We start from the raw sequence: 12,880 nt of genomic DNA, 5'->3' as shown, positions 1-12,880 counted from the left end.
TCTGATTACAATGCATTTCATTTGTAGTTAGAACTCCTGAGCAAATCTGTTAATATAGACTGTCAAGCTCAGTGACGTGGTCAACATAATAGGTCTTTTTCATTCAAATGTGGGTCATCAAGAATCCTAAACATTTTTTTTTTCTTTTTAAATATTATGGAGCCGGAGTTCAGGGACCTGTTTAATCTTTGATGAGAATTTGTTTGAGCTTTTGGAGATTTTTTCTTTTCTTTTTCTTAACGCCTAGCAAAGCTGTCAGTTAAAATTACACTTTTTAAAAAAAAAGTTTTATTACATCCATAAGTACAGCATATATTGGTGAATATTAAAGGTGGTGGCGGTCAATTATCCAAATTAAGTCAGTGTCATTCAGTTTCCTGAAATATTACTAGGGGATGCAGGAAGGTTGCCACTTCCAGTCATTACCTTGATTATGTGGATTTTTCTTTTCAAAACATTCCTTCCCTCTTAACGTCATGTTAATGAAGCAAATTATCAATCTATCATAACGCAATGGCGACTTGCACATGGGAGGAAATGATGAAGAATTCTAATCTTTATTATTATTTCAATAGGTCAAACTAAAGCCCCCTGCCATGGGAAAAACAAAAATACAGACATTGTTAGAAATGTTTTGAAGTCCTAGACTCGTAGGGTGCTGGGTAAGGAAGAGAAATGTGAACAAAGAACACTCAAAACTGGGAATCAGCCGAGTGACTCGCCAGTGAAAATGATTAAAAATCCATTGGCACCCCCAGAAGACAAGCCAGCTTTGGATGACAAGGTGGAGGCAGAATCAAATCCACCATCAACACCCAACCAACCATTCAACTTTAAGTACCCCATTGACCCGTTAAGGACGAGTCCCGAGTATACTCGGGCAGGTGTCAATGGGAAATGCATGTTGTAGCATAATCAGTCTGTCCTCAACGGGTTAAAAGAGAATACAAGCCACTCGAACAGTCATTTCAACCATCATTGTACAAAGAGTTTCAATGAGTACACTATAAGTCTTCAGATATATAGTACTCTGCCACATGCTTACAGGCTGAGAAATAACAGAAGTTGAAGGCAAAATACAAGGACATGTCTTTCCTTTGAGACGGCTTTTCAAATTGGAAGAAGGCAGAAGAGAAATTTCGGGAACACCAAATATCGCAGTGCCATAAATCGCAAGCACATGTCTTGATGTTTCTTCCAAAGACATGTCCTGACATTGGTGAAATGCTTGACAAGACCTTAAGCCCACAGAAGGAGAAATCTAGAAGGAACGTGGCAAATATCATCAAAAACATACAGTTCTTAGCTAAACAAGGTCTGGCTTTTCAAGGCCATGAGGACGAGGAATAGAACTTCATACGACTCTTATCATCTTTGAGCCAAAGACAATCCTAAAACGCTAGAGTGGCTTAAGAAAAAAAAAAATCAACAGGTATGTTTCACATGATGTCCAAGATGAAATTCTAGAGGCAATGACATTGCAGGTAAGCATGTATTGCGAGATGTTGCGTCTTATTGTGTTTGTGAATAATATTGTGTATTACGTGAACTGCTGACTGAAACTGCTGATCACTCCACAAACTATATCCCTATCATCTTTCTTCCTTCATCTCTTTCCTCAATCCCTTCTCACGTTCCATAGCCTAAAGTCAGCCACCCAGACACATCTTACGACCTGTGATATAAACACAGTCTGGTCGGTAATCCTATCACTTCCTTTCCTGTATTCCTGTTGATTGCATCCTGGTGATAAGATTGAATGATCTGTCAATGAAGATCAACGAGCAGGAAGAGAAAATAATCTCCCTAGAAATAGATGTTGAAAACGTGCAAAAAAGAGCTGATGAGCCCCAAGGAGGAGAACTCATCCTTGAGAATTGCAGTATAGATGACCTAGAGAACCGGTCAAGAGGACAAAATCTGGTCTTCCATGAAATTCCAGATGGAGGAAAAGGGGAAGAATGTAAGTGGATTGTGGACACTATCCTGCAAGATTTTGTTGGTTTGTCACCACAAACATACACAATGGAAAGAGTGCATTGTACTCCTACCACCATGCAGCAAGCCCTGTGCCAGGTTTAACAGCTCCAGCAGGTAACACTAAGCCACGGACGATTTGCATATGCTTCTCGACTTGCAAGTCAGAAAGAGAAGGTGAAGACTTAATGTTTGAAGAAGTTAAAGGCAGAGGAGTGCAACAAGCGTAAGTTATACATTGCTGAGGATCTCAGCAAGCTGGATGAAAACCTAAGGAGGGGCAGAATGGAGGACTTCAAACAGTTTTGCCTGAAAGGAAAGAAACCTTTCTTTATTTACCCGGCCAAGCTAGCTCATAAGCTTGGTCAGTTAAGAGAAAACGATGGAGCTGTGAAGTACAGCAATGCCATGAAGGGAGTGTTTGTGATCTCACACACATGTAGCAATGCAGACTGTGAAAGGGTTTTTCCCTTGTGAGAAATAACTGAACAGATTTAAGGCCACATTTGGGTGATCAGACCTTGAAGAGAATTTTGATTGTGAAGGCAAACTACAAAGGAAAATGCTATGACCAGAACCTACCAAGTGAAGTGCTGGGGCGGATCAAAGGAGTAATTTACAGAGCTCTCAATACTGTACAGCAAGATATTTTCGCGGCATGAAATTTTCATGAACTACAGCCGACAGCCTTTTTTTCCAGCATGGAATTTTTGCGAACTGTCACTGGCATTCAAACGTTTAATGCATAAAGAGTAGACAAGAACTTTTACATGCATTTTGATTTCGCGAATCTTGGCTATTGTGAAATTCACGAAAATAAAATGCAAGCGGACATTCCTTGCTTTACAGTGCCTAATGAAGACTGGTATACTGCCACTGATATGGAGGAAAGCTATTTTGTTCATTAGCTGGTGTTTATTCTTCAGTATTCACAAAAGACTTCGGAAGCTGAAAGGAAAATCATAAACATTGGGAATGCAGTAACCTAGAGGCTCATCAATGTGGGTCATCAATGAGGATATGAGTGTTTACAGAAACATTTCTTTTCCTGCAGAATCTTGAAGCTGGTCAAACTAAGTTAGAATGGTTGGTTTAAAATTTAAAAAATAGGTGTTTGAAAGACACCCATTTGTTACTGACAATTTCGGCAAATGTTCCTGCAAACCATCCTTTATTGGTGGTATACCCTGTATCTGCAGCTGTGGGGATATCTATGCTCTTTAGTGTTTTCCTAGCCTTATATTTAGATATTTTACATCAGTAAATAAGCTGTATAATGCACATATATCATTGATTGTTCATAACTTTGTCTGTTATTGACTCATTTTCATGAGCAAGTTTCTATTCTTCAGCTTGTAACTAAGCTTTTACATGGCGCTTAGACAGTTGCAAATCTTTTAATTTTTGCTAAAAAATATATCAGTATATTGCTTTGATGCAACTACACTCTCATGGACTATCATGCAATCCATGATCAGGACTTTGGAATAGCATCAACTCAAGACAGTTTTTGACTTACTTGTAAGTTTTGAATGGAACATTTTACCTCAGTGCACTGCTTTCGTCCCCTGAAAATAGTTTTCCATTCTTCAACGACAGAGACACTACTGCAGAAACAACAGACTTTAATGCACACACTGCACGCAAAAGCCTCGAGTCAGTGATAGTGCGCTCCTATGGCTGCTTGGGATGCCATCTTACTTTGCATTGCTTATTTCAGGTGCAACGCAGTAAAAGTCGTGTACAGTGCGTCTCCGGCACAACGCACAGAAACAGTTTTGACATGATCATTGCATTGTTCCATTGTAGATCTAGGCAACTGAATAATCAGGACGCCCGTCCAGCTGATCCCAGTCGGTTCTGGAACTTCATCGGAACGACTGACTGAGGAGCGTACTTTCCGACCACGTTTCGTGATTTCGCGATATCGACTCCTCCATGACGCTGATGAACTCCCCGTAGGACTTCAGGGCAGCCTGGGAAACAGATGCTGATAAAAGGGAGAGCCAGAAGGTCATAAAGGTGGAATGATTAAGGAACTAACGATAATGGTAATAATGTGGAGAGTGATCAGAATTATGAAAATCATAATGAATTTGCAAATAGCACACATATACTCTCTTGGAAATGAAGTGCAATAAATTCCCAGATTAAAAGCACATGGATGTCAAAATTGAAGTACCAAATAAGCTGCATTTGTTAAAGCATATCAGTTATCAAATGGTGTAACAAGAAAATACTATAAAACTAATGTGCATTGTTCTCTGAAATGCAAGACATTCTCTATGTGCCAAACAGTAATAGCTGATACTCCCATTTCTTGTTTGAAAAATAGATTGTCTGCTAATGGAAAATAATGCCTTCAAAATTAATAGCATGATGGAGTCACATAATGAGAATCACTACAATAGATGAAATAAGTTTGTTCGTTTGTTTGTTTGTTTGTTTTTTAAGTTAACAACAAAGTAGTAGAACAAGAATAAGAATGTTCTTACCAAGCATATCGGCTCCCTCTATGGCCTCCTTTCCTTCATGTGGAGCCAGCTTTGTGTTGACAATGCCGTCATATGAAGCATGCATGGAACGCAAGCTTGACAAGAGCTGTGTTTACACGGGGGAAAAAAATGTAATGATCACAGTTTAAGCATGGTTGTCTATTGTCTTGGTGTTGTGCAGTCCATCTTTCTGTGCACACCACTCAAAGGACAACATACTCAAAGACAATTTGTTGACTGACAAGTTGCTACCAAATGGACTTGAGATGACCTGCCTTAGGTTGAAACACCTGCAGAAGCAAACAGTAGGTGACTGATCCTCTGTAACCATGCACAAATATCAGCAGTTACTATGAATGACATTCATTACATTTCAGGGGTGATGATATTGGAAAGAAACAAAAACAAACAAATATGTTAGATGGTTTTTTTAAGTCCAGGATCAGGAAAGGAAACTTCCAAGTCTTCATCATTTAAGCTGAAGTACTAAAGACATGACACACTTCTATAACAGTTTGTAATGGAATGTAGAAAACTAATCACATTCTGTTATTCAATTTACTCAAGTGCCCTTGATGAGTGAATTGGTATGGAACTGTCTGAGGTCTTTGCAGGTCCTGTCATAGAATTTAGCATACATCTTCGGGAAATTTGGCATCAGCTTCCTTTTGTAACCTAGTGAAAATCCCCATTTCTTTAATTCCTGCAAGCAAACTTTGGCTTTACGAAAGAGTAGATCCACTATTTAAAAAAAAAAAAATGGTTAACTGCTAAAATATGTATTTGGCAGTGAGATTAATTCTGTTCTGGCCACACGTGGCTACATATAATTCACTCACCGAGGTGAATTGCTGCAGGAGGGTGTGCACCCTCTTCACGGCCGGTCCCAGCTGGGTGAGCCGCGGGGGTGCTTTGTCGCACCACTGCCTCATCTCGCTCTCGAAGGAGAAGGTGAAGTTGGTGACCAGCTGGACCAGTTCGGTCAGGATGAGCTTCATGGTCTGCCTCACCTTGTCCGCCGCCTTTGGATTCTTCTCTGGAATAGGGTACTGACGAGATTGGTCAAGGAAACATCATAACATCACGCCAATAACAACAGATAATATTGTTGTTGTTTTTTTTTTTTTCAGAATTACTGAAAACTTTTTCACTGTACCACAGCCCTAATAATGATTCTACACCATCATCACTTTTACATCAGAACACTTCATTTCATGGCTTGATCTACTCTTGGGGCTTCTTTCACTGATATAAATATCCACTTATATTACCCGGAAGAGAGCTAGTTCATTTCTTTGTGACAACACAAAATCTATTTTCAAAAATCATTATCATAGAGATTGATATGACTTCCAAAATGTCTTGGGAAAAAATGGTCAAAAGCCAAAACATGCTTATAATCAACATTTGTAAGTCCATGGGTAATCATTCTAACAGTATCCACATTTCATAACTCACCTAACTTCGGTCATATTCAGCAAACCTTGATTACACAATACAGTGCACTCTCGTTTTTACGAACATGGTTAAAACAAAATTCCATTTACAACAAAGAAAAGATTCAGGCCGCAACATCATTCGTTCTCTGTTTTTGTATTATTTATTTGTTCAGTTCAAATGAAATTTCGATATAAAGAAAGAAAACTGCCGGTCCCGAGGACTTCGTTGTAACGGGAGTTCCACTGTATTGCCATTGGTGTCCAGAGGATAACTGAAATGTACTTGATATTTTACCCAAAAAAAACACACCCTCTGATTTACCCTAACCAAGGATGGATTTTGAGGGAATGACTTTCACTCACAGCTTCCTTGAGCTCTGTGAGATGTTGGTTTGCTTGGATGAGTTCCATGGACAGACGTGTAGACATCTCAAGCAGAGCGTCCATATTGGGTGGTGACCTACACAAGCACACGATGAAAAAGAAAAAATTAGAAACAGGGTCAACTGTGCAACTTTTTTTTTCTTTTTTTTTTCTTTTCCTTTTTTTCACCTTTTCCCATGAACTCCCTCATGAAAACATTTTATTAGCATAAGTTTAAATGATAGCAACATTTGATCTGCTCATTATATTGCTTGCTTTGGTCTCGGTATTGTCTGGGGCAAATAATTTTCTAGAGGGCCCTTTACTTTTGGCTAATGTGAATTCTACAACGCGCAAAAATATCTTCACCATTTTTCATGCAAATTTTGAATGGGTTGGATTGTGCTTCCATTACCTGATAAACACTACTATAGCAGTGTGTGTGTGTTTACAAGTTGGTCTGTGTATGTGTCCTAGTATCCATTTCAGAATGTGTGCATAAGCTAGTAACTGTCTGTGCAGGCCACACATGGATTGTTTGTGTGTATACTGTAATTAAATGTGTACACTCGTGTAATGTGTAACATACAGTACTTGTTGTATAGAGTGAGGCAAATAGAACATTGATTTTCACACATGGAAATGTCAAATCAAATTCTGTCCTCTTTTGTAAATTGGATGAAAACTTGTGAGTACAAAATTGCCCAGCCTTAATTTAAGAACCTATGAATATGTTTTTGAGCAGCTCAGCATGAAAATAAAGACATTTACAGTACGGCAAAAACTTTGGAGTCGCATCACCCACTTCTGTTCTCCGCCTTGCTCCTCAGCCGCGGCCCGCTTGGCAAGGGTGCGAGTGATATCCGGTGGAAAGAGGCTCTGCTTGGTGGACAGCGCCTCCTGGAGGTCACGACCATGGGCCAAGGATGATATGAAGTGACAGTCGGAGCTGAACTGATCCCACAGGGGTAGACTCTCACTGATTGTGGGGGTCGTTGCAAAAAGGGAAGGAATGCACTTTAATGGTAGATGTCATACATAGCAACCATTTAAATGTGATGAGAAAGAAAGAGGGTGACAGAGAGTGAAGCGAGAGAGCAACGAAGAGGAAGCTATACGGGTAGTCTGCCTATAAACCACATGAACTACCACATGGAACTATCACAAAAGGACAGACTGAATCGTTTATGTCAAATACATCAAACTCCTTTTATGCTGACAAGGCATTACAGAGAAAGAGATAGAGAGGGGAAAAAAACGTTTCATTGTGCAGAAAGCTTGTCCCATGTCATGCACAATTTAAGTGGCAGCAAAGAACCAACAGATACAAATAGACAAAGCCCCAGATCAAAGGATATACTACACTACATTAAAAGCAAAATGTAACAAGAGATGTATACAGTAACATTTTCAAGACACAGCTGTAAAGATCTTCTAATGCAATATTAATAAAAGGTCAATCAAAATTTGACATACTCTACGCCACTACCAGATGTCCTCTCCACACAAATTTTGATGGACATCATGATAATGAAATGCTTCTCGCTATTAAATACTCATTATAGCTATCAATTACTGGATTCTCTGTACACTGTAGGTACAACAGGGGCCTAAATCTCACCTCACTACGCCATGGCTTGATACGCCGAGGGCCCTGGACTCATCACACATGTCACTGATGTACACAATGTCCAGGAGTTTGTCCCAGAATGCTGCCTGACTGGAGTGCGAGGTGGACACACCCTGTTGGACAACAACCATGAAACCAAACAGATGGTTCAATACAGTTTCAGACACAAGATATGTACCGGTAAATATTTCAAACCACTCTCAAGACATAGCAAAAGGGTTATTTTAGATATCTTTCTATGCATCCTTGCACATGCACAAAAACTCCACAAGCAAACAAAGAAAATTTGACAGATGAAATCGTCCAGCAGTACATTACAATACACAGTACATACATATTTGTCCGGCAGTACATTCATGACTTTTTGCATGCTATGACACTTGATGTTCTTAATGGATACTGCAATTTGCTCACATAGGCTTTGTGATAGCAAATTACTGAAACCTAGTTTGTTTTCTTTTAATAACTGAGAATTTTACTGTGTGATAAAAGAGAGGCTACTACTCTGCAGTTTTCTGGCACACAAGCAGTTGCCATAACAGTATTTGTGAAGTACTCTATGAAATGATTTGTTAAAATATACCAGGTATTACTTGTGTGCAGTCGCACTGATCATGTAAGTATAAACTGTGTTACAAGTAAGACAAAAACTTACCCTAACAAGATCAATATCTCCTGGTCGACATATTCCTAGGTACGCACAGACCTCAGTTATAACTGTAAACAAAATATGAAAGTTTTCAAAAACATGACTCAACAATGAAGATGATAACATTTTGTGAAAACAACCAAAAAAATAAGAAATGCAGTTATGCACTCCCTTTGAGAGTGTATCATGCAAAGCAGTCCAAATTCAAATGAAACAAGGAAAAGTAGAAATTACGCGGTGCGTAACATATGTCCCCGCCAGAAGTAGCATTTAGTGGCAAAATGTACAATATAGGTAAAAAATCAAGGTCAAAGAAGTCAAAGGTCAAAATTCTGCGTAGAAAGTTTGAAGCCCTCACCTAGTGCCATCACATAAAGCAAACGGAATCGAAATCGGGTTGGAAATGGCGAAGGAGTAGCATTTTGTAGCCAATGTACAATATAGGTCAAAAATCAAGGTCAAAGGTCAAAGAAGTCAACGGTCAAAATTCTGTGTACAAGTTTTGAAGCCCTCACCTAGTGCCATCACATAAAGCAAACGGAATCGAAATCGGGTTAGAAATGGCGAAGGAGTAGCATTTTGAAGCAAAATGTACAATATAGGTCAAAGGTCAAGGTCAAAGGTCACAACTGAAATTTTGTGTAGAAGTTTCAAAGCTCCCATGTAGTGCTATCATATAAAGCAAACAGAATCAAAATTGGCTCATAAATGACAGAGAAGTAGCAAATTGAACATTTTGATCACACACGGACGCACAGACGGACGGACGGACGGACGGACGGACGGACGGACGGAAGACCTTACAGTGATATACTTGTGTGTCTACCCCTTTGTTCTCCCTTTTGTTAAAATAGACACACAAGCAAAAATTTTAGCCACACAAGCCTGACGGAATAAAGGCCATCTATTGTGCACTATTGTTCTCCTAGCCACACAAGCATACTCTCGTTAGCACGCACAGACGGACGGACGGACACACGGACACACACACATACGGAGCCCGTTTCATAGTCCACTGCTCGAACTCGTTCGGCGGGGACAACAAACTGTAGAAGAAAGGAGATTTGTGTCTACTGGTATATCTAATTCCCCAGTGTTTCCGAGACAGTGTCAACAGAAGGAAATTGAGGAAACAGTTTGCTCTTCCCTGATATATCATGTCCATGTGTATCTAGAATTTAGCCAAACATATGAAAGTGTGTTTTATCGTAGGTGGGTCTTGCATCAGATACATTGGTGTTTAATTTCACAAGTTTCAGATTTCACAGAGTTTGGCAGGCAGCAGTAAATTTTCACTCAATTCTGCAAATTTTCAAGAGTCTATTTGACTATTTTTAAACTAAAAAATCCTACACCATGAATTGTTTGTACAGTTCAATTGTATATATCAATCATTGACTGACAATTCATAATATATTGCTTACAAAACACCAATATATATTCTGTGTCATAACTTCCCTTGGTAAATATTACAACTTGCAAACAACATGTCAGAGAAAGTGACACTGTACAAGTGCATCTTGGTTGTGCATTCAATGAATCCACAGCTCAGAACACCAAACAAGAAAATATCACTGTGGCAAAATATTTTCAATACAAATGCATTCATGGAAAACTGAAACTTCATTCATTCAATCATGAAAGAAAATATGGAACACTGAAAATAATACAAACAGCCAGAAAATAAAAGTTACAGACATGCATGAACAGCTGAAGGCCTTGATTCAATGACAGCGAAGTGTGTTCAAATGTTTGAATATCAGCAACTGAAGTGACACCGTGAGTATTGATCTATGATTTAGGCAATTAATTCAATGACAAGACCTACAGGCTCACCTTGAAGTCTGGCATCCATCTTGGATTCACTGGTCCAATACTGGCTGTCAAACATCTCTGCTAACTTGGAATCATACCTGCAATGCAATGGAACACGATGTACATTGAAAATGTGAATTGTAATGTCTAAAGATACATTGAAATAAAACGTCTGTCTATGAATGTGTGGTTTTTCTCCTGTAATAGCTGTTTGAGAGATTCGGTGCTCTCAGCTCTGTGACGTAATTTGCTTTGAAATGTTCAAATCAAAATGACCAAAGTTCAAAGAACGAAAAAGAAATGTCCCACACAAATTGCACAAAACTTTTTATAACAGTGCAAGTTACACTTTGCGATGTGAGATATTTGCAAAGACAGCATTGGTTTAGAAGTCAAATACAACCACAATTGCTTCAACATCTCATGGATATGTCTATCTGAGAATGACAACAAAGTTAATTGAAAATGATGAAATGATTTCAAGATATAGAGGCTTTAAACATCTCAGATAGCTTTATACTTCCTTTGTCAGTTCTTACAAGGAAACAACAGAAAAGTACATTAGTAATTGACAATTTTAGAAAAGATTTTTGTTTAAAGGAACTGTACATTACTGGTTGGGGTGGGGATTCAAGTTTTGAACATTCCTAAGTGAGATAATGAGAAACCTCTTATGAAATATGAAAGAGCATTAATTTTAAGAAGGATTCATTGTTAATTTGATGAAAATTGGTTTTCAAATGGCTGGGATATCCATAAAAGTGATACTAATAAAAGGCGACAGGCCACGCCTTTTATTAGGATCTCTTTGTTTCACCATGTTTTTGGATATCTCAGCCATTTCAAAAGCGATCTTTATCAAATAAACTTTTGATACCCCGTAGAATTGCATGCTCTTTGACATCTTATGGAGTGGTTTCTGAATATCTCACAAAACGTTAAAAGCTAAATCTTCACCTCGACCAGAACTGTACACACCCTTTAAGAGAAGAAACTAAAAAAAGGCAAAAAAAAAATGATATTATTATCATCTTCAAGCAATGCCCAGCTGGTAAAAAATTCCTTGGAATACAATCTAAATTAGTTGTTTTATGTTATTACATAAATTCTGTACAACTTCTCTTCTGACTGCATACATCAGCAGTACAGTGTACTCCTGTTAAAATGAACATGGTTATAATTATTCATAAAGAAATTCTTATTACAACGAATTATAGTTTGGTCTAAAAATCATCATATCAATATCTTTATATACTTAACTGTTCTGTTAATGAAATTTTGATTTGTAAAGCAAAAGAAAACTGTCAGTCCTGAGCTGAGGACTTGATTATTTGACGACGGGAATCCACTGTCTGTTCTGAAAATACATTATACCTTGAGAGGAGCCATTGGAGAAGTCTTATCCTGGCCTCTCCTGGCTGGTAAAGAAGCTCAGCTATCCAGGATTCATCCACTCCATCCACAAAGGGACAGTCCAAAGCCTGTCAAGAATGGACAAATACAAGAATACAAGAATTCTTTTATCTGCAGTTTAATCTCTGCACAGCATTTTTATAGATCTAATTGATAGTATTTATTATCGATATATTTAATTATTTGGATAAATTCACGAGGCAAAAAATTAGTTTGTTTTGAGCTACAAGTTAACGACCACGACAACCTGAAAGTCGATGGTCAAACATTGCATTGATAATAAGATTTTAAAATGCTTCCAAACAATTAAATTCACAAGTATTTTTAGATATAGATCTTTAACTGGAAATAGAATATCAAGTAAATACAGGCACCCGCACCAAGCCAAAAGGTTTCACCATGCGCAAAAGCATACGATTCTAACAATGTTTAATAGGCCTAACGTTAGATTTTAACATGTGGCAGGCGGTCGAATTTTATTTTTGGATGGCGTTTAACTTGTTGTTTGTTGTCAAATTATAATTATATTTATGCATTATGGGCAACTTGCCAAATCAAATGCATCGAACTCGTCCTGATCTGAGAAACCCTGAGCTGAGAAGGATTTCGGTGTTACAGTTTGGTTCCGTAGAATTCGAGATAGACTCTATAGATACTAACGTTAGTATCATACATTTACTGGATACGAAAGCAGAGTTACCGGCGAAAACTATACGTACGCGCTACGCTTCAAAGTACACTTTTAATTCTCAAGGTGCATCATCGGTGACTGTGAACCGTCGACCGCGCGACCGTCCGTATGTATAAGTTGGTGAAGAATAGAACGCAAAATTAAACGCATGGGACTACATGTGCACTGCACTTGTCACCATCTCGGACACAGTCGAGAGCTCAGAGCAGAGCGACTGTCCTAAGAAGAATAGCAAAATACAGAGATCTATCCTTATCATCATAAATATATTTGCTATATATCAGTTTTACTCACGTCAAATCGTTGCTTGAAGGATCGCGATAATTTTTCTTGAGATGTCTTACTCTTACTTTGACGTGACATTTTTGCAAGAATTGCTTGAAGTAAATCAATTTACGAGCCACAGAA

At 38.4% G+C, this 12,880-nt stretch overlaps 1 protein-coding gene across 1 annotated transcript; it reads right to left on the bottom strand.

Annotated features, from left to right (window-relative positions):
• Window positions 1-3,413: 3,413 nt before the first annotated feature.
• Window positions 3,414-12,864, bottom strand: LOC139711099 (HAUS augmin-like complex subunit 7). Its single transcript, XM_071623014.1, has 10 exons — window positions 12,767-12,864; window positions 11,743-11,849; window positions 10,390-10,466; window positions 8,560-8,621; window positions 7,896-8,017; window positions 7,080-7,253; window positions 6,275-6,371; window positions 5,312-5,521; window positions 4,473-4,578; window positions 3,414-3,967 (listed from the first exon to the last, which is right to left on the bottom strand). The coding sequence occupies exons 1-10, from the start codon at window positions 12,833-12,835 to the stop codon at window positions 3,846-3,848; spliced, it is 1,146 nt and encodes a 381-aa protein (XP_071479115.1). The 5' UTR covers window positions 12,836-12,864; the 3' UTR covers window positions 3,414-3,845.
• Between the last annotated feature and the right edge of the window lie 16 nt (window positions 12,865-12,880).

The sequence above is a fragment of the Diadema antillarum genome, unplaced genomic scaffold (genome assembly GCF_040938485.1).
Source record: "Diadema antillarum isolate AM-2024a unplaced genomic scaffold, OU_Dant_1.0 seq00001609_RagTag, whole genome shotgun sequence".
NCBI classification, from domain to species: domain Eukaryota; kingdom Metazoa; phylum Echinodermata; class Echinoidea; order Diadematoida; family Diadematidae; genus Diadema; species Diadema antillarum.
The sequence above is the reverse complement of the archived record's forward strand: the minus strand, read 5'-3'. Positions and strand labels throughout refer to the sequence as shown.

What these genes read in the sequence shown, in the direction of transcription:
- LOC139711099 (XM_071623014.1), bottom strand. Translation starts at nt 12,835, where the DNA reads ATGTCACGTCAAAGTAAGAGTAAGACATCTCAAGAAAAATTATCGCGA. An exon ending in GATGGATGCCAGACTTCAAG is followed by an intron (nt 8,622 to 10,389) that starts GTGAGCCTGTAG and finishes TTTTGTTTACAG; the next exon opens with TTATAACTGAGGTCTGTGCG. An exon ending in GAGCAAGGCGGAGAACAGAA is followed by an intron (nt 6,372 to 7,079) that starts GTGGGTGATGCG and finishes GTGCTTGTGTAG; the next exon opens with GTCACCACCCAATATGGACG.